The following is a 24,023-nucleotide window of genomic DNA, read 5'->3' as shown; positions in this document are numbered from 1 at the left end:
CCGTGAGGTCTAACGCACGGCTTTCCGGGTGGGAAGGAGCGCCTGGTCCCCGGCACGAATCCACCCGGTGGATTTGTGTCGAGGTCCGGTGAACCGGCCAACCTGTGGATGGTTTTTAGGCGGTTTTCCATCTGCCTCGGCGAATGCGGGCTGGTTCCCCTTATTCCGTCTGTTACACTATGTCGGCGATTGCTGCGCAAACAAGTTGTACGCGTACACCATCATTATTCTACCACGCAAACATAGGGGTTACACTCGTCTGATGTGAGACGTTCCTTGGGTGGTCCGCCGGGGACCGAACCGCACAATAACCCTGGGTTCGGTGTGGGGCGGCAGAGGGGTGAAGTGGACTGCGGTAGTCGTTCTGGGGTTGTGGACCACTGCGGCTGCGGCGGGGACGGAGCCCCTCCGTCGTTTCTCGGTCCCCGGTTAACATACAATACAAAACAATACAATCCCAGGAAACAATACAGTCTACCACAGCCTATGGTCTCTGTCATGGATGCAGTTCAATGAGGAACAGAACTCATTCATGATCACGTCCGCTGAGCTACCAAATTGTGGGGATGATGTTTGCTACGTTTCGTGTGCTGTTCCGAATAATCCTGACTTTGTATGGGACTGAGGTCGGTGTGCGATACGGTGCTTCAGTGAACGCGGATGATTGAGATGTCCTTAGCAATAGTTGCGATGATACAGAAAAAGGGGCAAGACTGGGTTAAGGAGAATGCTGAAGTGAACATCCTGCTACATACTCACGATAAACTGAATGAATGGGCCCACGTCATAGCATTAACAACATCCTGAAACCATCACAAAAACACCATCCACAGTGAAATATATCTCCCACACACACTGGTCCGTAAGTGCGCTCGACTCACTGCCTCATTTGAGAACAGGCAAACCTCTACATAACATCTACATACGAAAAAAAAAATTTGTTCGGGCAGTCATAGCCACAACAAATCACATTAAGAAACAAAACCGCTTCAACTGTAAAATCCTTTTATTCTTAGGCACTACCACTTCCACGGCATTTACGGCTGCATCTTCAGATGCAAATTGGTGTCTTGTCATGATATACATATTACGGGAAGAACCAACGTTGGAGGAAACTACCTTGTAATTGATTATCCACAAGAAAAAGGCGTATGTCCTAAAAGTAATAAGATATAACGGACAACAGTCCCCTAAAACCGAATGCCACCATGTAGAAGTGAACGGTCACCATTACAAGGTATCTAGGTGACAGTCCGGCGGTCAAATTTTTTTAGATGACGGTCTGTCACCAAGATAGCTTGTGATAGTGACTCTTCACCTCTACATGGTGATCTACGGTTTTACAGGACAGTTCTCCATCATATGTCATTACTTTTACGATACGCCTTTTTCCGGATAACGTATTTCATGGTTCACAGTTCCTTCTCTCGGCACCGCGTTCACAAAGCCCCACTATTGCTTTCAGCGTCCATAGTAGGGTGAGATTATTACCGTGGGACCACTTAAATGCTCCGTGAAGTAGTTAAATTTTACAGCCTTACAAAGCTGTACGTCTTACGGGAACGACTGTGTTTCCTAATACACATACCTAAAAATAGATGTTACAGTAATAAATACTTTAAGTAAATATCCGCAAAGAAAAAAAAAACTCATTGGCACACTAAAGGAAACGGATCGCCTTCACTGGACGAGGAGTTTCTACGTATGTGCAGGTAGCTATTATATTGGGTAGTACAGTAACACCTTACAACAACCCGAGTGAAGTGGCCCAGCGGTCGGGAAGAAGACGGTTCAAACCCGCGTCCGGCCATCCAAATTTGCGTAGTCCATGATTTCCCTGAATTTCTCCAGGCAAACGACGGAATGGTTCCTTTGAAGGGTCACGGCAGATTTCCTTCCAAATTCTTGACAGAACCTGATATTGTGTTCCGTTCTCTAACGACCTCGTTGTCGACGGGACTTCAAGCATTAATATCATTCTCCTGCTCATTAACCCTAGTCCGCAAACTGTTTAAAATATTTTCAGCATGATTCGGGTATGTAATATGCTAAATCGAAACCAGTACAAACCACAGTAATTACATTGAGCCATATATTCATATTGGCGTCACGTTATTCATAAGGAATCGTTAAATGATACTTGAAAATCAGGAGTAGGTTTTTTTTTACCCTTTTGCGACCATAAAATAATGCGAGTATCTACGAAATAACGTCGTAATTTATACATAATTGATAGACTATTCACATAGTACAACATTTGCTTAAATGTAGTTGTTAAAACTTTTAAAATATGAAACTGTACGATAAGTCCTGTAGCTGCATTTTTTTAAGTCGATTAGGACACACATAACTGGTTCTCTACTTCCAATTTGCGTCTTCTGCTCTGTGTAAATGCTATGTCATATGTTATACGGACTTGTTACAGAATGCCGTAGAGTAACGGCGTGGCTAGGGGAAGTTCATAGCTCTCGTCAATTTACAGAAACCGTCTTCAATGATGAATGTCCAGGCTTTGTTAAAATCACGAACTGTCTTCACTTTACCAATTATGATACGTTTCCGTCGTCCTACGTCAAGCACCAATTGCTGGAAATAGTTCGACATGAACGTATGGTAATCGGTGAAGTGAGTAAAGTTCGTGATTTTAACACAGACTGGACATTCATCATTGATGATGGTTCTTATCAATTGATGAGGGCTATGAACTTCGCTTAACCACGTCAACTGTTACTCTGCGGCATTCTGTAGCTCCCTATATCATATTTTTATGAAACAGACCCGAAGATGGTTATTACATACCGAAACTGGTTGTATGACGAAAAAAAAAAAAAATTGTGGCCACAGACAAGACGTAAGGGAAACTTGTTCTCTATTCGTGTGACTTATTCGTGACCATGTCGCAGCTTGTGTTATTAGAATTGTTTTTTCTACTTTGCTTTCGCCTTTCCCAACTGAAATTTCAGGTGGTGTTGGAGAGATTTCACCCGAGGAAATCTGAATTTTTTACTTTAATGTTGAGGCATCAGCCTGCTGCGCTTCTGATTTTGTTCTATTGGTGGTTATAACAAATATCCTCCCTGAAACCTGCGTGTCATGTGACAGTTCACTAGTAGAAGCAGTTAGGCTTGTTACTCGCACCTCTAAAACAGAACACCATCCCTTGCAAACTGAACTGCTGCTACAAAATGACAGTCTTGAAACTCATCTCTGTTGACTGGCTGAACTCCTGTTTTAGGAAAACGATTCGTTGCCGTACCTACTATTGCTGCGTGTCCCTATGCTTCCCTAAACATTGTTGCTATATGGAAATGGGTGACAACCTCTAGTCCCTCTTCGCTCCGCCTTTGTTGTACTAACTTCTCCTTCTCATTGGTGTAATGACTATTCAGTGGCTTGAAGAACGGAACGTCAAGGAGCTGTAATTTACGTGTTGTGTGACCCGATATTGAGAGCATAATTACACCATTTTCTCGAGAAAGCTTTACTGTTTCAAGATTTATGGTGTGTGTACAATGTTCGTCTAGAAGGAGTGAAACTTATTTTTCCTTCTGAGCCTGGACTACCTGCATTAAATATTTTGCCACCGCACAAATACGTCTTCATTTGTGAATCCATTCTCGGGACTGTGCGCAAAAATTGTTCGAGGTGGAGCGCCGTCTCGTAATCGGTCTGTAAAACGCTTGCTTTTGTAATTTAGAAGTGATGGGACATACTGTTCAGTGCATGATGCACAGCTTTCTCCTGTTCTAGTAGAGCCTCTTTCTTTACTGGCAATGGATCTTACACCCTCTTTACCTCTCAAAGCAAGAAATTTTCGAGGTTTCTTTTGCTCTGTTGACAAGCCTGTCTCGTCCACCATGGAAACAAGAGTAGCATCGAAATTATTGTCGTCACCATCTCACTCCAATACGTCAAAGGAAAGGTTAACGTTCTCGTTTTTTAATCCTTTGGCCAGAGCGGAAGATGACGGTTGCAGCTGACGCGAGCTGATCTCGGGATGTCTCATAAACTAATAACACCACTTCTTATCAGCAATTTTTTTCTCTTAACTCAATCGGTCTCGAAAGCTAGGATGCGCAGCTCCCAAGGTGTTATCCGAAACAGATATTTCTCTAGTTTAACGACATGTGACAGGCTCTTGTTTCACATCCTGGGCAGGTCACCCGTGCTGTACGTTATTTTTTCCTCCTCCACTGCAACGTAGCCCTTGGAGCATCATCTCCTGGCAGCCTCATACACCCCCATGTCACCAATTAGCTTTGACTCAAGTGCACGACTCTACTTCATTCCTAGCTGCATCTACAGTGAAGAGCCAAATAAACTGGTACAACTACCTAATATCGTGTGCGGCCCCCGGGATCACGCAGAAGTGCCGCAACACGACGTGGCATGGAATCGACTAATGTCTCCAGCATTTCTGGAGGGAACTGACACCATGAATCCTACAGGGCTCGCCATAAATCCGTAACAGTACGAGGGAGTGGAGATCTCTTGTGAACAGAGGGCGTTATAAGGCATCCCAGGTATGGACAATGATGTTCATTCCTGGGGAGTTTCGTGGGCAGCGCAAGCGTTCAAACCCAGAAGAGTGTTCCTGGAGCCACTCTGTAGCGATTCTGGACGTGTGGGGTGTCGCATTGTCCAGCTGAAATTGTCCACGTCTGTCAGAAGGGACAACAGACATGAATGAATGCAGGTGATCAGACAGAATGCTTACGTACGTGTCACCTCATAGAGTCTTATCTAGACGTATCATGCGTCATATCTCTCCAACTGCACAAGACCCACACCATTACAGAGCCTCCACCAGCTTGAACAGTTCCTTGCTGACATGCAGGGTCCATGGATTCATGAGGTTGTCTCCATACCCGAACACGTCCATTCTCTCGATACAATTTTATGTGAAACGAGACTCGTCTGATCAGGCAACATGTTTCCAGTCATCAACAGTCCATGTCGGAGTGGACGGACCCAGGCGCGGCGTAAGGTTTTGTGTCATGCACTCATCAAGGTTAGACGAGTGGGCCTTTGGCTCCGAAAGCCCATATCGATGATCTTTCGATGAATGGTTCACACGCTGACACTTGTTGATGGTCCAGCACTGAAATTAGCAGCAATTTGCGGAAGGGTTGCACTTCTGTCAGGTTGAACGATTCTCTTCAGACGTCGGTGTTCTCGATCTTGCAGGATCTCTTTCCGGCCGCAGCAGTGTCGGAAATTTGATGTTTTACCGGATTTCTGCTATTCACGGTACACCCGTGAAATGGTCCTACGAGAAAATTGCATTATTACATTCAAATAATTATGATTGTAATAATGGAAGTGAGATAATTGTCGAATTTCTCCAGTTGTCACTTCCAAGACGACGTGTCGCTGCGGAAAAGTGTGGGCTTGACATTTATTTCAATAACGTAATTGTGCTGGCTAAGGAAATAAACTTTGCAGGAGAAAGGTCCAAGAGGGTATTCAAATTTCTAACAACATATGTAACTTCAGTAGAGAGAGCGGCTACAGGCTTTCGACATCGTGGCTCCCCACCATCACGGAATTGAACACGCGGCCGCGGTGTGCAAGCAACGCAAACAACGTCCCTGCAGAGACCTCTGTAGCCAGTAATATTTTGGATAAACTTTCTCTTACCGACTGTCATTCTTCCTATTCGCCATTCACGAATGGAGAAGGGAAGGTGGGAACAGACAGTGGTATCAGAAATACTCTACGCCACACACCACCCGTTGGCTAGCAGAATATTGATGTACTCGTAGATATAGAGGCCCCTAAATTAACATTAGAGTATTACACGAACACCCAGAGAAATGGCTTACTTTGAACTAATAACTAGGTAGGCTACTACGGTCATATTTCGGACAGCCACTGAAATGTGGCGCTGTTAAATATGTAGTTCATTCAATGGAATGTGAGTGGAAAAGCCTTCTTTGTCTTTTATAGAGCAGGAATTATCTGACAGTGATCACACGACAGGCTTTGTCGGGGGTTTTGGACACTTTTGGACACTACCGTCCAGTACAATGTGAAAATTTATGGTCTCTGCACTCAGTGACACAACGTGGACATCACGGCTGAGAGTGGTGATTGATTGGGAAGACACAACGGGTAGCAGCATCATAGTGAAGGCAGATGCTGCCAGGAGTCTACCTCACACCACAGTGATGTGTGAAACAGTTCCCTTGTACACGCGGAAAGGACGTCTGTTACAATCACATCACATACATATAAGACAGAGTCCTGGCTGGTCGAGAGAACCGAACGTCTGTTACATGATGTCAAAGTTGTTTCATGGCTACGTTAATGTCAGTAATGTTGCTGGAAAAGAAAGACCTTTTAGAGTCCCAAACCGTGTGCCAGAGTGGTACTCTTATCTAACACTATTTGGAAAGTATACGTACACACAAGTAAATCGTGACAAGCGATAATACGAAGCAGCCTTTACGCAGTCGTATTGCTTAGTTATATGTGCTGTTTGCTTGTAGTTTGTACCGTGCAGTGCAGCACACAAATCACGATGCTAACCTTAGTGATATGTCAAGCGCACCATTGCGTATTGATTTATATACAAGTAAATTCCATGTTGCAGAGAAGGGGAAAAATCAATGAGAGATATGCATGACTTACCCTCTTTTGCAACTTTTCAGACAGCGCCATCTTCACTATTTTCGTGACGGAATGTATGATCTTCGATGCATTCACCAAGTGAATTCCTTTCAACCTCCGGCAGTAAGCAGTCTGTACATATCAAATTTATTAATTAGATGAGCGATATGATCTTTTGAAGGAGAACACTTCTGTACAAAATGATGTGAAAGAAAATTCTTCAGTTTCATATAACTGAACTGGATTTAAATGTTAACATAAGTGGAACAAAATTTTAAATTTCTCATGCATTTAATGTTTTTCAAAATAAAACTACTATGAAAATTCGAATACCATGATGGAAACGTCTTCAGATCCCAGGACAGTATTAGAAGAGAAACTGTAAACACTGTATTGCAAGAAACGAAGGTAGCACCAATTCGAGGAGCAAATATGCACGAAGAGAAGTGGTATCAGTCGAATTTAAGATAATACGAGAGCCAGGCTATATAGGTATACACACAGAAATTGTAATGTACTTTTGAGGAATATTATTACAAATGTTGAAGCAAAAATAATTTCGGGGGTTGCTACTAAACGAAAACAATGAATGGTTTACACAAATAATATAATATTAACAGCTGAATACAAAGTGGATGTAGAAGAAGTAGTAATGGAGTTGAGCGGAGTGTAATATTGACTGGTCTCAATGTTAGTTTTAAATAGTAATGTTAAATAGTTAAGAAAGACAGGTAATACTGGAAGAACTGAAACTGTGTTAGTGAAACTCCACAGCACCTACAAACTCATTTACTTAAGAGGATTGTTTGATAAGGAAAAAAGAGATGTGTTACATAAAGGGGTGGATCGAGGATGGCTCAAGATGCTGCAACAGTTTCAAGGTATATTTACGTCAGGAAACAGCTCTGCTGAGATAAAGTTAACGAGCTTAGAACGATTCATACATCAGTAACTTAGAGCACAACTACGAGAATGGTGGACAATTGAGAATATTAAGATAGGTGAGATGGCTAGTGGCATACAGCAAGAATGAGAGAGAGGAGAGGACAGGAGCACTAGTGGGAACCAATTGAGAGGCTGAAAATTACGGTATTGCCCAAAACAAAACAATTGATGAAATAATGAAAGACTGGAGAGAAATGGGAAAAGATAAATCAACATGATTAGGAGCAGTACAAGACAAAGTATAGCTGAAGCAATGAATTGAGTAGCTATAGCGAATTAGTAGTCCGCAGAACATCAAGTGTCATCTGCACTAGGTGTGTATATAATAAATATTGGTAAAAGAAAGAACGCAGAGGAGGGAGTATACTTAAAACGACTGTTTTTATGAGACATAAATTCGGAAACAGTAAAAAAAAAAACACAGTACAGCTAATTAATTTGAACTTAATATGACAGTAACTTCTGTGCCGTGATACGGAACACAAACTCGCAAGAAAAGAAAGGCAAAACAACCATTTACGCTAAAGTTTTTTCTTGACGGACGAGCGTTAGCCACGCTGTTTTGATTTTCACCTAGAAAAAATAAAGTTGTCTAACTAATTTTTTTCTTATTGCGTGCACATGTCGTGGTACACAGTGAAACTCAACAGCACACTTCCGCAGCACACACCTGGAGTAGCCAGTTTCGGCCATTCTCTTTGTCGCCTCTAGCAGAGTGCTGCGTTACTATGAGGAGGGAATTGCACTGTATATTCGAACTGTAGACATGTAACTATAAACAGACACGAAATTAATTACGTAACTTTAGTTTTGCGATATTATAATTAAAACTTTATGATTAGTCCTCATACGTACTCCACTTTATCTACGGGCACACATGTTCCAGCGTCATAAGCGACCATTTTAGAAGCGTAAAGTGGTCTAATGTGGACTGTAAGTGTTGCGGCGGTGTTGGAATCTTACACAGCTCTCGTTGCAACGATGCCATCCTGACCTCTAAATGTTTTTTCACTTTTTACTGCGGGTAGGAATTACATTCGTCAAGTTTTTAATATAATGTCAAATAATAATTCGATGAATGATCACGGATTGAGAAAATGTTAGCCAGAGAGACGATAGTATGCACGTGGTTGCCTACCTTCTTACGTTCTCCTTTCTGATGAGTAAGCGAAAAATTGTGACTGATATGACCGATGTGTCCTGAGATTTCTCTCTTGTTTAACAATAATCGAGTGTGTACAGAAATTAATGATGCGCCATTAGCAAAAGAAGACGCAAATGAACGGAAGAAACTATTGTAACAATTTATTTTGAAGAGCAGTCTCAATTACCATAACTGATTATATACGAAGAGAAATGAGAAATTTTACGTATCATATACTCAATCATATTCTGCGAGCCAAGTTGCATAAAAAAAAACGTATAAAAGGTACTTGGAAAATCTTATTATTGTGTCATTCTTTAGTTTCTCACGACGTATGTGTTGATCGAATAGTCTACGACTATACAGCCAATCCATAGTGTCCAAAGGGCACAATATTTCGGCAATCAGACATGTTGCTTTCGTCAGGTGCTCTGATAACTGAGGCCCTGAGGACTCGCAGCTGGCTTACATCGCCTCCCACAGCAAACCGTTCCCTCCGTGGTCCGCGCACGAGGACTCGTGTTGGCGCCGCGGGACCCTAGCGCCGGTGTCTGTGATTGCGGCGATGCAGTTGCTCTGTCTGCCCTGGTCGCTAGATCGTCTTGATTTTAGCCACTCCATGGATCCAAGCATTGCTGTCACTATATTCTGGACTGTTCTGTCATCCTGCTATTATTTTACAAACAATGTTAATCGCCTTGTAAAATGATGCTTGCAGATCCTGTGTCAACTCTGCAGTCGAAATGAAATTTTATATCTGCTCCAAATTTACCTGTCATCCTTGGTGCGCAAAGATCGTAACATGGAAAAGAAATGCTGGCTTTTATAACAGTCGGGATTAGCTACTGGGAAATCAAGGAAGGTTGAGGACAGACGAGGAATATGTCAACACAAAACAGCCGAAAGGCTGAAAAAAATCAGCCACCTAGTTGCAATGCAAAAGGTTTATTCGCCCTTGATCTAAGATTCAATATTTGAAAAAGTATTTTCTTCAGAAGGATTCTGCACTAAATATGTATATAATCGGTTACAAAAATTGTTTTTACATACATAACAGAATATTGATAACAGAAAAATATACTCAGTTGTTACGTCATATGGAGGTAAATTAAATTAGCTGAGGCCGAGCGGCTCTCGTATAATACAAAATTGATATAAAAACCAGAAACATCACATGCCAAGGCTGAAGACAGATCACATTCAGAGAACGTCAGAAGAAATGTACAAATGTATTTGCCCACTGGTAAAGGCTCTTGTCAACGTAAAATTATAACGGGAGCCAAAGGATACAATATTTGTATAGTTCAAGCATACACCGTACCAGAGACAAAGGCGAACTGTTCAAATATACATGCTCAAGCGACCAGGAAAAACTGATCTGCAGAGGATGCTAAATCCGAGCGTATAAGAACTGTGCCTTTCTTGTGTTAAATAACAGCATTTTACGTTGAGGAAAGAATGAAATTTCCTATACAACGCTACTAAAAATGCAATAAATTTACTGGTATTCATTGCGTATAAAATTTGTAATACATTTACTGACAGAGTAATACTGTACATAAATTCAGTGCACAGAATCTAGAGTTCTATTTTCAAGAGACCACTGTTAAAAATGTACGGGGAAAGAAGTGCAAATACGGGAAAACAAAGGCACTAAAAAATTTCCGCTAAGGATAATAGAAAAGCAGTGGGCTCTATATACATGCGCGTAAGCACTGCGTCTTGCTGGTGATAGGTAACATAATTTTACTCTTACATTAAAGCAGTATGACAATCTCTTACAGAAGACTAATAATACATGCAATATTTTTAGAGGTATACGTTAAATATAAAACTGTGTGTAAATCATTTATGTAGTAGAGTGATAATGCAAGTTGATTTAGTGTATACAATTTAACAAATCTATTACAACAAATTCCTTCTATTACAGAAGGGTGGAGGAAAATATAAAATGGATACAGTTACATCACAACATAAAAAAATGGGAACATTCTGCTTAAGTGTACCAATACCATTTTTGGAATACCAACTGTACGGACATAAGTAGAAAAGACCTCGAAGAATGAAACCCAGCAACATGAAATGTCAGTCGCTCAACAGTGAAACAGAAATATTTTGAGGAAAACTGTACATTCAGTGGTGTTAGCGGAGATCGGTAAAAACGGATTATGTGACGCTTGAGCAGTTGTTTAAATCCATCAGGAAGGGCTTATCGTGAGTTGGAACTGATCGTTCAAAGTGTTACCAGCTCTCTTAACCAGATGTTTGTAAATTTCACGTTCTAAAAAAATTCAGTTTCCAGCTTTTTATTTCTTTACGTAAATCTACTGTTTTTCTAATTCTCTTGGCGAATGGTCTGAAGTAAGTAAATGTTCGGCAAATGAAGAATTATGTACATTACCCCCTTTCTTACCCAACAAAAGGCCAAATATTTACTGACGAGAGTAGGAGAAGTAGGTCCTGTTGCGGATAAACATACACAATTTAGAGAGATCTAACGATTTACCATAAAAACTGTTGTATATGACTTCGTACACAACAGAGATACTGGTGTATATTTACAAAAGGCAAAGAGAATGACCTGTCCAGACGAACAGGATGCTTGATTGAATAGCCTTAGATTAAATAAATAAGGGGCACAATGCTTGCTTTAGGTACGAAAAGAATAAACGATACAGGAGGCATTACTACATACAGAGCACCTTGGTTTAGCAGAGGTGTTAAGGAATCATCTATTCAGAAGCACTCATAAAATTAGTCCAAGTTGATACGATTACACAAAGTGTATGACCATTCACAATATTGCGAAATCAGGTATTTGAAAAATGAAAGACGGTTAGTAGGAGTGATACACAAATGATAAGGAATGATAACATCACATTTTTCTTCAGTTTGAAATTGATGATTGTCTTGTGTGCTTCTCCTTCATATCTGTGTCTTTTGGGCATTACTTATTGCAACAGAAGCTATATTTTTCTACCTACATTGAAGTTGATTGCCTCAGATTTGTACTGACAAGCAAGTTATGCTTCGATTCGGCTTGATAAGCGTCCACTGATTGAAGCCGGTAGCACTGAGCATAAAAAAAACAGTCGATGGTCAGGTACAATGAAGTTTCACAACTTTTAAGCAATACAGAAGAAAATATGGTAGCTGCACCTAAAGAGAAAGAAGGATATTAATGAATGCATTTGGGTACAGTATGTTAGCAAAAGTGTGTGGGAATACTATTTTAAACAGTAATATAAGGACGTAACGAAAATGAAACTTCAAAGAATACAGAAACACATAAAAAGCGACAACCAAAGTGACTGCTTAATGGACAAAACATGCTCTTCCATAACAAGGCATTAAAAGTGAAAATCTCCATGGACAGATGGCATAACAATATTGGGGTGGGGGGGAAGGGAAAGTATTATATCAACAGCTTAATGCTTTATTTAACAGTATTATGGATGATGGTGCGATACCAAGAGGATGGAGAGGAAGTATTACAAACTCTATGTTTATAAATAGGAGGTAAAATGTATTAAAGAATTACTGGGAATTACCCTGTTTGATATCACCTTAAAACTGTTAACTTCAGTAATTAAAGACAGAATACAGAATGATATATGGTAGAAAAAGCAGGAGACTAACAAGAATTCAGGAAAAAAATTAGCACAGTGGAAGCTAATTTCGCTCAGACAGGCTGTGGAGGAATACATAGTCAAATAACCTAGCCTATGTATGCTTTGTTGCCTTGCCAAAAGCATTTCGTAGGATTAGAAATAAGGATATAAGCCTAACTTTATTTATAAGGAAGTGAAAATTACAAAATTAGTAATTAATTATATTATAATTACATTATATACAATTATATTGATATAATTATGTAATTACACAAATAATAGTAAAAGATTATAATTAAAACACGCGAAGGACATGGATGAAATTATAGTAGATAAAGGAATTAGACAAGCACACTTATTAATCCTAATCCTGATCAACTTATTAATGGAACGTTACAGATGCTAGAGGAAATCAAACAGGATATAGAACAGGAAGCAAAATGGTACATATCGGTGAAGCTAACGGTGCTTTACTAAAAGCAAATAATGAGAATAATTTAGAAAAGTTAGTTCACCATTCCAATAAAACAGCTGGATGATTGACTGATCTGGCCTTGTAACAATAACCAAAACGGCCTTGCTGTTCTGGTATTGCGAACGGCTGAAAGCAAGGGGAAACTACAGCCGTAATTTTTCCCAAGGGCATGCAGCTTTATTGTATGATTAAATGATGATGGCGTCCTCTTGGGTAAAGTATTCTGGAGGTAAAATAGTCACCCATTCGGATCTCCGGGCGGGGACTACTCAAGAGGACGTCGTTATCAGGAGAAAGAATACTGGCGTTCTACGGATCGGAGCGTGGAATGTCAGATCCCTTAATCGGCCAGGTAGATTAGAAAATTTAATAAGGGAAATGGATAGGTTAAAGTTAGATATAGTGGGAATTAGTGAAGTTTGGTGGCAGGAGGAACCAGACTTTTGTTCAGGTGAATACAAGGTTATAAATAAAAAATCAAATAGGGGTAATGCAGGAGTAAGTTTAATAATGAATAAAAATAGGAGTATGGGTAAGCTACTGCAACAGCATAGTGAACGTATTATTGTGGCCAAGATAGATACAAAGCCGACACCTACTACAGTAGTACAAGTTTATATGCAAACTAGCTCTGCAGATGGCGAAGAAATTGATGAAATGTATGAGGAGATAAAAGAAATTATTCAGGTAGTGAAGGGAGACGAACATTTAATAATCATGGGTGACTGGAATTCCAGAGTAGGAAAAGGGACAAAAGGAAACATAGTAGGTGAATATGGATTGGGGCTAAGAAATGAAAGAGGAAGCCGCCTGGTAGAATTTTACGCAAAGCATAACTTAATCATGGCTAACACTTGGTTCAAGAATCATGAAAGAAGGTTGTATACATGGAAGAACCCTGGAGATACTAAAAGGTATCTGACAAATTATATAATGGTAGGACAGAGATTTAGGAACCTGGTTTTAAATTGTAAGACATTTCCAGGGGCAGATGTGGACTCTGAACACAATCTGTTGTTTATGAACTGTAGATTAAAACTGAAGAAACTACAAAAAGGTGGGACTTTAAGGAGATGGTATCTGGATAAACTGAAAGCAGCAGAGGTTGTACAAAGTTTCAGGGAGAGCATAAGGGAACAATTGACAGGAATGGGGGAAAGAAATACAGTAGAAGAAGAATGGGAAGCTTTGAGGGATGGACAGAAAAATATTGAATTCAATTGATGAAAGGAGAAAATATAAAAGTACAGTAAATGAAGCAGGCAAAAAGGGATACAACATTAAAAAATGATATCGACAGGAAGTGCAAAATGACTAAGCAGGGATGGCTAGAGGACAAATGTAAGGATGTAGAGGCTTATCTCACTAAGGGTAAGATAGATACTGCCCACAGGAAAATTAAAGAGACCTTTGGAGAAAGGAGAACCACTTGTATGAATATCAAGAGCTTTGATGGAAACCCAGTTCTAATCAAAGAAGGGAAAGCAGAAAGGTGGAAGAAGTATATAGAGGGTCTATATAAGGGCGGTGTACTTGAGGACAATATTATGAAAATGGAAGCGGATGTAGATGAAGATGAAATGGGAGATATGATACTGCGTGAAGAGTTTGACAGAGCACTGAAAGACCTGAGTCGAAACAAGGCCTCCGGAGGAAAGCCAGTCCTTACAAAACTCTACCATCTGGCGAGCAAGATGTATGAGACAGGAGAAATAAACTCAGACTTCAAGAAGAATATAATAATTCCAATCCCAAAGAAAGCAGGTGTTGACAGATGTGAAAATTACCGAACTATCAGTTTAATAAGTCACAGCGGCAAAATACTAACGCAAATTCTTTACAGACGAATGGAAAAACTGATAGAGGCCGACCTCGGGGAAGATCAGTTTGGATTACGTAGAGGCAATACTAACCATACGACATATCTTAGAAGAAAGATAAGGAAATGAGAAACCTACGATTCTAGCATTTGTAGATTTAGAGAAAGCTTTTTACAATATTGGCTGGAATACTCTCTTTCAGATTCTGAAGGTGGCAGGGGTAAAATACAGGGAGCGAAAGGCTATTTACAATTTGTACAGAAACCAGATGGCAGTTATAAGAGTCGAGGGGTATGAAAGGGAAGCAGTATTTGGGAAGGGAGTGAGACAGCGTTGTAGCCTCTCCACGATGTTATTCAATCTGTATATTGAGCAAGCAATAAAGGAAACAAAATAAAAGTTCGGAGTAGGTATTAAAATCCATGGAGAAGAAATAAAAACATTGAGGTTCGCCGATGACATTGTAATTCTGTCAGAGACAGCAAAGGACTTGGAAGAGCAGCTGAACGGAATGGAAGTGCCTTGATAAGATAAACATCAACAAAAGCAAAACGAGGATAATGGGATGTTGTCGAATTAAGTCGGGTAATGCTGAGGGAATTAGATTAGGAAATGAGACATTTAAAGTAGTAAAAGAGTTTTGCTATTTGGGAAGTGAAATAACTGATGGTCGAAGTATAGAGGATATAAAATGTAGAATGTCAATGGCAAGGGAAGCGTTTGTGAAGAATAAAAATTTGTTAACATCGAGTATTGATTTAAATGTCAGGAAGTCGATTCTGAAAGTATTTGTATGGAGTGTAGCCATGTACCGAAGTGAAACGTGGCCGATAAATAATTTAGACAAGAAGAGAATAGAAGCTTTCGAAATGTGGCGCTACAGAAGCATGCTGAAGATTAGATGGGTAGATCACATAACTAATGTGGAGGTATTGAATAGAATTGGGGAGAAGAGGTGCTTGTGGCACAACTTGACTTGAAGGGATCGGTTGGTCGGACATATTCTGAGACATCGAGGGATCACCAATTTAGTATTGGAGGGCAGCGTGGAGGGTAAAAATCATAGAGGGAGACCAAGAGATGAATACACCAAGCAGATTCAGAAGGATGTAGGCTGCAGTAGATACTGGGAGATGAAGAAGGTTGCACAGGACAGAGTAGCATGGAGAGCTGCATCAAACCAGTCTCAGAACTGAAGACCACAACAACAACAACAACATGCTAACTTCAAGAACACTTCTGAAGCACAGTAAAGTAGATGTATGTGGTGAATCACCTGAAAAAGTGATGAGCTTTAATTAGCCAGGGACTGTCATCACCAGCCATAAAGACAAACCTGGAAGTGGAAAGCCAAGTGACAGAAGCAGTAAGCCTAAACAGATTGTTTAAAAAAGACTCTGTGGACTAACAAATTTAAGACACCAGAGGGGAGAATAGAAATGGTTAATGCAATGGTTTGTCTTGTTATTAAATATTCAGCATAAACTAGACCGGAAACGAAACAGACAAATGACAAGTTAACAGCAATAGAAATGAAGGTACTAAGACAGGTCAAAGAATTAAACATGTGGAGCTTGAGAATGAATGTATCGATAAGGGGTGAGAGTGAAATACGAGATATAAATAATTGGATGAAGACAAGAGAAAGAAAGATGAAGGATCCTGTAGAGAAGATGGACCCCACGACGCTAGTTTAAATTTGTAAACATGAACGACTGCAAGGGAAACTAAAGCCTTGATGACTACTCATGGCATGGAACAACAAGTGGTCCAGCACATATACGGTATTACCTTAATATACATATAAATCGTTTAATACTTTATTTATTTGCACTAAGACGTCCTGACGGTTATTATTGTGCATTGTGTAAATTCATTAGGTAACTAAGTAAATTAAAGGGTTTGTACAGGAGTAATGGTACGTTAGTTCCACCTTCATCAGCGTATCTTCATACTACAGTCTGTAAGAGTACATTGTTATAATTAGGACGCATTCTGGGAAGACATGCATGGAAGGCAATCTGAAGAATTTTAAACCAAGAATAGAGAATGACTGAGAAATTTTCAACCATGTGTAAAGTACGATATGTGACGAAAGCATGGACGTACATACATTTAACCTAAATTGTTATGAGAAACTAAACTTTTTCGTCTAGATTGTCGGCGACAAGATGATCGAGATATCATGCTGTGTAATATGTTGCTTGGAAGTGTTCTTTAGAAATTTCAAAAAGGAATCCTTGCTTGATTCATAGAGCCATTGTTGTACCTACTGCTTCAGGAATATGGTGTACACTGTACACTACATTTACTGTGTTAAGGAATTGATTTCTAAACGAAAATTAAAGAAAAAAATAAACTTTCCTCCCAATTTTCACACTGCGAACAGTACCATTTTGTCCACTCTCTACTACAGCCTAAAAACGACATCCGACTAAGTGCGGGAATCTTTCTGTAAAATACGGGTTGTGGAGAACGGACGTCACACTGAACAGTTTCTATGAGCTTAAACTGTTGCTGTAAGGTACAAATATTTAGTAGTTCCTTATCTCAACTACTCAGTTCAGGAATCATTACCACTATCACCTGCACAATCTTTACCTAATCATTTTTGGGACTCTTTGAAAAGGTTGTGAATAGAGCAACATTTGTTATCTACCAATGAAATTAGTTTCCATTAGTAGATCCACAGCATGTGGCAATCTCGAAAACTTTTGAAACATTTTTTTTTATTTTTTGTGAAACTGAACCTAGGAAACTAATGCATCAATTTGGAACTAACATTTTCCGTTCGGTAGTTAATGTGCTACGATGCAACCAAATCGGGAATGGCTTCATTCGACCAGTTATGGTTTCGGTAACCAGCTGATCCAATTCCATTTCCCAGCAAACCACCAACAGTTGCCATAACCATCGCCGAGCGTAGCAAAATTTATCCAGTTACTAGGTGTGCTGCCAACAGTAGTCGAGACTCAACCACAATTACATTACCCAGCCATAGTTTACTGAGTTAGATGAAGACTAGAGTTCAAAAGTTTTAAGTCGCTTCCACGCTCTTTCTTGAAACTGAAGCTAGATACTTATTTATGTACATATTATTTTAATAAATGCCTTTCCGGGTGGTAATTCGCCGCCCACGTAACCTACACAAAATCATCCATTCCTACATAGCTCTTGCACACAACAGTGTGCGTCTTGGATCATGTCTCTGTAATAGACCTAGACACAGGAGCTGTCCCATACATCCTCCCACCACTACCTTCACCAGTATGGTAACGAGCGTAATCCCATCAAAGGCCAGGGTACCTGACATGTGATCTACAACCTAAACTGCAGTTACTACACTGCATTCTATGTGGGCATGGCAACCAACAATCTGTCTATCCTCATGAATGGCCACTGATAAATTTTGGCCAAGAAGCAGCTGGACCACCCTGTTGCTGAGAACGCTGCGCAACATGACGTTCTTCATTTCAGTGACTGCTTCACAGCCGGTGCCATCTGCATGCTTCCCATCAACACGGGCTTTTTTTAATTGCACATGGGAACTCACCCTGCGGTATATGCTACTATGCCTAAACCTTCGTTAGTCATTGTCATTATCCATCTAGCCCCTTCCTTGTTTCCATTCCTGCACTGCACATCGCTTTATTCAAGCAATACACCCCCAGTCTTTTTACTTCTTTTCTGCTATTTGCCTCCCTCAAATCTCCTAATAATCCCCCAAAGGTACTTAGCTGCCCTACCCTCTGTCCTCCTCGTGCAAGCAACACTGTACCGTGATATGCCTCGCTCTCCTCTGCCCTAACCTCCTCCTTACCCCTATCACCCAGCTGTGTGTCTTGTCACCCACTGCTACTCACAGTCGGGCTTCAGCTGACAGAGACCGTGATCATGTGTGTGTGAGTTGCATTTGTTGGCCGAAATCTCAATTTCTGCCATTGTTTCTGTTGTGCCTATCTGTGACTCAATATCTCTGCTTTTTTTTGAGTAGCAACTAACTTTTCGTAATTTTGTTAATGATGCTTGTTTGTTATTCATCATGGTGCCCACATTCTTTTTATTTTAGTAATATATTGCCTTGTGATCAGACAGTTACAGGCTGAAAGCACGCTACCTTAGTGCAGCAACTTTTACTGTGGTAGGGAGTTCGTTTCCTGCCACTTTCATGTTGGGTGGCAAACTCATATGGAGAGCACATTAGAGAATTTTATACTCATGTTCGATTCCCAGTGATGTAAATAGTTTTAGTGCTGTAAAATTCCATATATGTTATACTTTTAATCGGTTAGACCAGAATGGAATAGGTTTTCAAAATTACCTTGTAGCAGACTTCAAGGTTTCGGATGAGGTTGATATCTGCACGCACGATGTGTCCGGCGTTCACATTGGCCAAGTCGATGATGACAACATCTCCAAGAGAGTAGTCTTCGACCAACATAACTTCCATTCCGATGGACACTATCTTACCATATGGGGGCCAAATTATATTGGTCGGGTCTTCGTCCACTCCCGTGAGGACGTGCACGCGATATGCGTCCTTTGTGAGGCGTGGCAGCATCATCAATTTCCTGCAGGAGACATTATACTCCTGTTAATACATGCATATGAGAAAGAGGATGATATATGTGGTCAACATAAAGTTACAATTTACGAAATACGGGAACAAACAATAAAGTATGCGTCCAGAATGAAACCTTCAAATTATTACGGACTGTGCACTCTTGGAAATATGCTGGTATGTTAAAACCGTGACTCTGATTGGTATACAAACTCGGATCTTTGCTGATGGAGTTCTGCTACTGTATCTAGATTCGAATCAAGACCCACTCTCAAAACTTAAGTATGGGAGTCTGGGAATTACTTCTGGAGTAGCAGATCCACAAGGTATGGAGGAGAATTACTGTGGACCAGTAACCGTAAAATACCTGCATGTAGAGGTCTGTGTTTAATCAGCCCTGTAATAGAGAATTAATAAATATTCTAATTCCATTTTGAAATGATGGCATATACTTTATGTGGACTACAGTGGTTTTTTAAAATTGCAAAATCAACTCCGCAAAAGTATGGTTCATTCCAAATGTGAAAAACGGTTACCTGGAACTAACATTTTACTTTAATTACAAAACGTTCGGATTCGAGATAATCTTGTCAGTACTGTATTTAACAGTCTATGCGCTACAGTATTATTCTACTATACGACCATAATCAATAAGTTAAATCCAACTAAGAAGGACTGTTACCAAATACCAGTTACAGGTTGAAAAATTTTTCAAATACACGCTGTTGGCAAGTAATACAAATTTCCATTTTCGAGACAGATTTTTCTTGAAATATTACAGAAACTCAGTTAATTAGCAAATATCACTTATTTCACTGTAAAATGACCTTTAGTCCCAACGTGCAAAATGGCGCACGACTGACGAACTGTTTTAAAAAAATATAAAGTATTTTACTCCTCCTAAGACTCATTAACTGAGGAATTTACACTACCTTCGAAATAGCTTTCATATATTATATAATACTTAAATATATAGAACATTTAATATTTACAAATAGTGGGCAAAGCACAACCTAAGGTCTCACAACAATAAGAACAGTAGAAAATGACAGAAACTCCTTATGGCGATCTCTTGTGTGCGGTTGTTCATGTGGTTCCAAAATCGGTCACGAAAATTAAGTACTGACCAGGAAACATCATGTGTTCCTACATACACTATCCTCCAGGTACAGCACTTTACCCCATGCATCTGTAGCAATGTAAAGTGGAAAACGAAAAATGAAATTCTACTGGAATAGGGAGAACAAACCAGAACTAATTGGAAGAACCTTAAGCTTCTGTAAATCCTCCACTAAGGAAGCTTCACAGTTACAACTCCGACCAATTCCTGACCATTATTCGTCAATTTGGGACTATCAGTTCGAAACAACAGAAGAGACAGGAAAGGCTAAATACACAGCGACACATGTTCTCACGGTTTCGATTAGAAAGCGACAGAACCCCATTGCCAACCGTTGAGGCCGAGTGGTTCTAGGCACCTCAGTCTGGAACCACGTGACCGCCACGGCCGTAGGTTTGAATCCTGCCTCGGGCATGGTTGTGTGATGTCCTTAGGTTAGTTAGGTTTAAGTAGTTCCAAGTTCTAGGGGACTGATGACTTCAGGTGTTAAAGTCCCATAGTGCTCAGAGCCATTTGAACAATCAAACTCCATTGGCAGATGCTGCGAAGGAAGCGCTGTACGTAAAATTGATACTGTCAGAATGTACATTCCACCAGGAGTCGAGTAACAAATCACTTCCTCCCAAAAACACCTCTCGAAGTGACATGACATGAAAATCAGAAGCATTACATGTCATATGGATGTTTCCGTTAGATTACATCATGGTCAGGCAGAGATCCCAAAATCAGATACTGGAATGTAAGGAGTACCCAGTAGCAGACACACAATCAGATCACAATTTAATAGTGGTGAGGAGTAGGCTTAAGTTTGAAGAGACTACTCAGGTAGAATCAATGTGTAAGTAATGGGACACGGAAATACTGAGGAATGAAGAGAGAAACTTTAAGTACTCTGATGCTAGAGATACTACGATAATAAATAGCTCATTACACAGTCCTGCTATTGAGGGCAAACATGTATTCACGGAAGTTGGAAAGAAAGCCATACGAACAAGGAGGGAAACTGCGAACAAACAATGGATGATAGGTGAAACACTTCAAATGATCGACGAAAAGAGGACATTCAGGAATACAGAAAAACAAATCACACAGGCAAGAAATCAGTACGAATTGCATGGAGGCTAAAGCAAAACGGCTGTGTGAAAGAAGCGAAGAAATCGAAACAGAAATAACTGTCGGAAGAACGGCTTCAGTATACGGCAAAGTGAAAACAAAGCACTGTGAAATTAAAGGCACGGGTGGTAACATTAAGATTGCAAAGGCATTTCCACTGCTAAATGCAGAGGAGAGAGGGGATAGGTGGAAAGAATACACTGAAGGCTTTCATGAGGAGGAAGACTTGTCTGATGAAGTGATAAAAGAAGAACCAGAAGTCAACAATTAAGAGACAGAGGATCCACTACTAGAATCAGAATTTAGAATTGCTTTGGAAAGCTTAAGATCAAATAAGGCAGAAGGGATAGATAACATCCAATCAGAATTTCTGAAATAATTGGGGTGGAGTGGCAACAAAATAACTATTCACGATGGGGTGCATTATGTGTGAGTCTGATGATGTATCCCCCGTCTTTCGCAACTGATAATATATCCCCCGTCTTTCGCAAAACCATCACCCACCTAATTTCTAAGATTGAAAGAGTTGACAAATGTCAGAATTATCGCACAGTCATCTTAAAGGCCCACACATCCAAGCTGCTGACAACAGTAATGTACATAAAAATGGAAAAGATGATTGAGGATGTGTTAGAAGACGACCGGTTTGGCTTTGGGAAACATAAAGACAGAGAGAGAGAGAGTTCTGACGTAGCGGTTGATAATGGATGCAAGCGGAAACAATGAGCCACTAAGACCAAGGACAATGTTCCTGGATAGAAAATGGTGTAGGACAGGGACGTAGTCTTTCGCCCCTACTGTTCTATCTATACATAAAATAATCAATGAAAAAATAGGAGGTTCAAGAGTGAGATCAGTATTCAGGTAGAAAGGATATAAATCATAAGATTCGCTGTTGACATTGCCATTCGCAGTAAAAGAGAAGAACCGTAGGATCTGTTAAATGGAATTAACAGTCTAATGGGTATAGAATAGAGTAAATTCAAGAAAGACGAAAGTAATGAGAAGTAGCAGGACTGAGAACAGCGATGATGCTAGGTTTCTGGGGTGCTCATCAGCGCCTGTACAAAGTCCCAACTTGTACACAGTCCGATTTTTACACAGTCCAATCTAGCCACTGTCACGAATGATGATCATGAACATGAAATGATGAGAATAGCACAAACACCCAGTCCACAGGTAGAGAAATTCCCAGCCCTGACGCAACGCTAGCCACTAGACCACGAGCTGCGGACAAGAAAAGCGAGAAACTTAATATCAGAGTTGGTGATCTAGAAGTAGAAGAAGTTAAAGAATTCATCTACGTAAGCAGCAACATAATCCATGACGAACGGAGCATTAAGGACCTAAAAACAGGCATTCTTGGCAAAGAAAATCCTATTATCGAACATGTGACCCAAATTGTGGAAACATGGACTGTGGGAAAACTGGAACAGCAGGGAATCGAAGCATTTGAGGCGTGGTGCCAAAGAAGAATAATGAAAATTAATTTGACTGATAAAATAACGAATCAAGAGATTGTCTGCAAAATTAGTTACTTTAAAACATCAGTAAATAACTTCCATTGTACTGGAGGGAGCTGTAGAGCGTAAAAACTGAGGAGGAATATAGAAATTCCGATTCATCCAGCAAATAATTGAGTATATAGGTTGCAAGTGCTACTCTGAGGTGATAAATTTGGCAAAGGAGAGAAATTAGTGGTGAGACGCCACAAACCAGTGGTAAATTTTGGACATATTACATTGTTTGAAATACCTTTTAGCCTTATTTTCATTCAACATCATACAAGGCTTAACTTTGACCATATAGAGGGTAACATGTATTACTGCAGCGTTTCAAGTAAGTTAAAATTCAACATCAAAGATGTGAAGAAGCTGATGAGGTAAGATATCCTTGAATTCCCTGTCTGTTACACGTTGAAAAATATGAGGATGCTCATGTCAACTATAGCAGTATTACCACGAGTTTGTTTTTTAGGGGACATTTTTGAGTTATTCGATAAAACCCTTGAGAACCGCGTCCTGCATCACTTCGAATCTTGATTTTAGAGTTCCAAGAATCTGAAGTAGAATGCATTGGAGTAGATCTACAGCTACGTTTTCGTGTGACTCGATTAGAAAGTAATTTTCATGGCACGTTAGATGCGATTTTTTGAATCATAGGTGAGTAAATGACATATAGAAGCCAAACTGGAAATTGTCAAAGACACATCATATTGTGCTCTTACAGGAACGTAGCTTGAAGCCACAATGACGTTAACAAGAGTGAAAGTTTTGTCATCTGCTGAAGTGTTTGGTCTGTACTCTTTTTCTCGTAGGAAGAAAACAGGGGTATCGCTTTCTCTCCAAACACTATATTATCTTTTCGTGTGCGAGTACGATCACAGTGAAAAAACATGTATTTGGAGACTGCAGTCTCCATATTCCGCCGTTAGCATCTCATTACACATAGCTTGGAGTTCGCAGTTCGGCATGTTCCTGATACTGGCCTAATGTGAAAGGATTTCTTTAGTGATATAGGCAACGATAACGATTTGAGGGTAACGCCGAGGATCATATACGAAAGTACTCGGCGTTGAAAAATTTACGACTGGTGAAACATAACGGACATTTGATGTACCAA

At 40.1% G+C, this 24,023-nt stretch overlaps 1 protein-coding gene across 1 annotated transcript in view; it reads right to left on the bottom strand.

The window, feature by feature from the left end:
• LOC126187955 (clavesin-1-like) overlaps positions 1-24,023 on the bottom strand; it is a 63,031-nt gene that overhangs the window by 2,333 nt on the left and 36,675 nt on the right. The window contains exons 4-5 of the mRNA XM_049929334.1: positions 18,929-19,178; positions 6,634-6,744 (exon numbers count right to left, since the gene is read on the bottom strand). Coding sequence (XP_049785291.1) covers positions 6,634-6,744; positions 18,929-19,178 — 361 coding nt within the window. The remainder of the gene's footprint in view (positions 1-6,633; positions 6,745-18,928; positions 19,179-24,023) is intronic.

The sequence above is a fragment of the Schistocerca cancellata genome, chromosome 5 (genome assembly GCF_023864275.1).
Source record: "Schistocerca cancellata isolate TAMUIC-IGC-003103 chromosome 5, iqSchCanc2.1, whole genome shotgun sequence".
Taxonomy (NCBI): Eukaryota; Metazoa; Arthropoda; class Insecta; order Orthoptera; family Acrididae; genus Schistocerca; species Schistocerca cancellata.
This window is presented reverse-complemented; position numbering and strand designations above follow the sequence as displayed.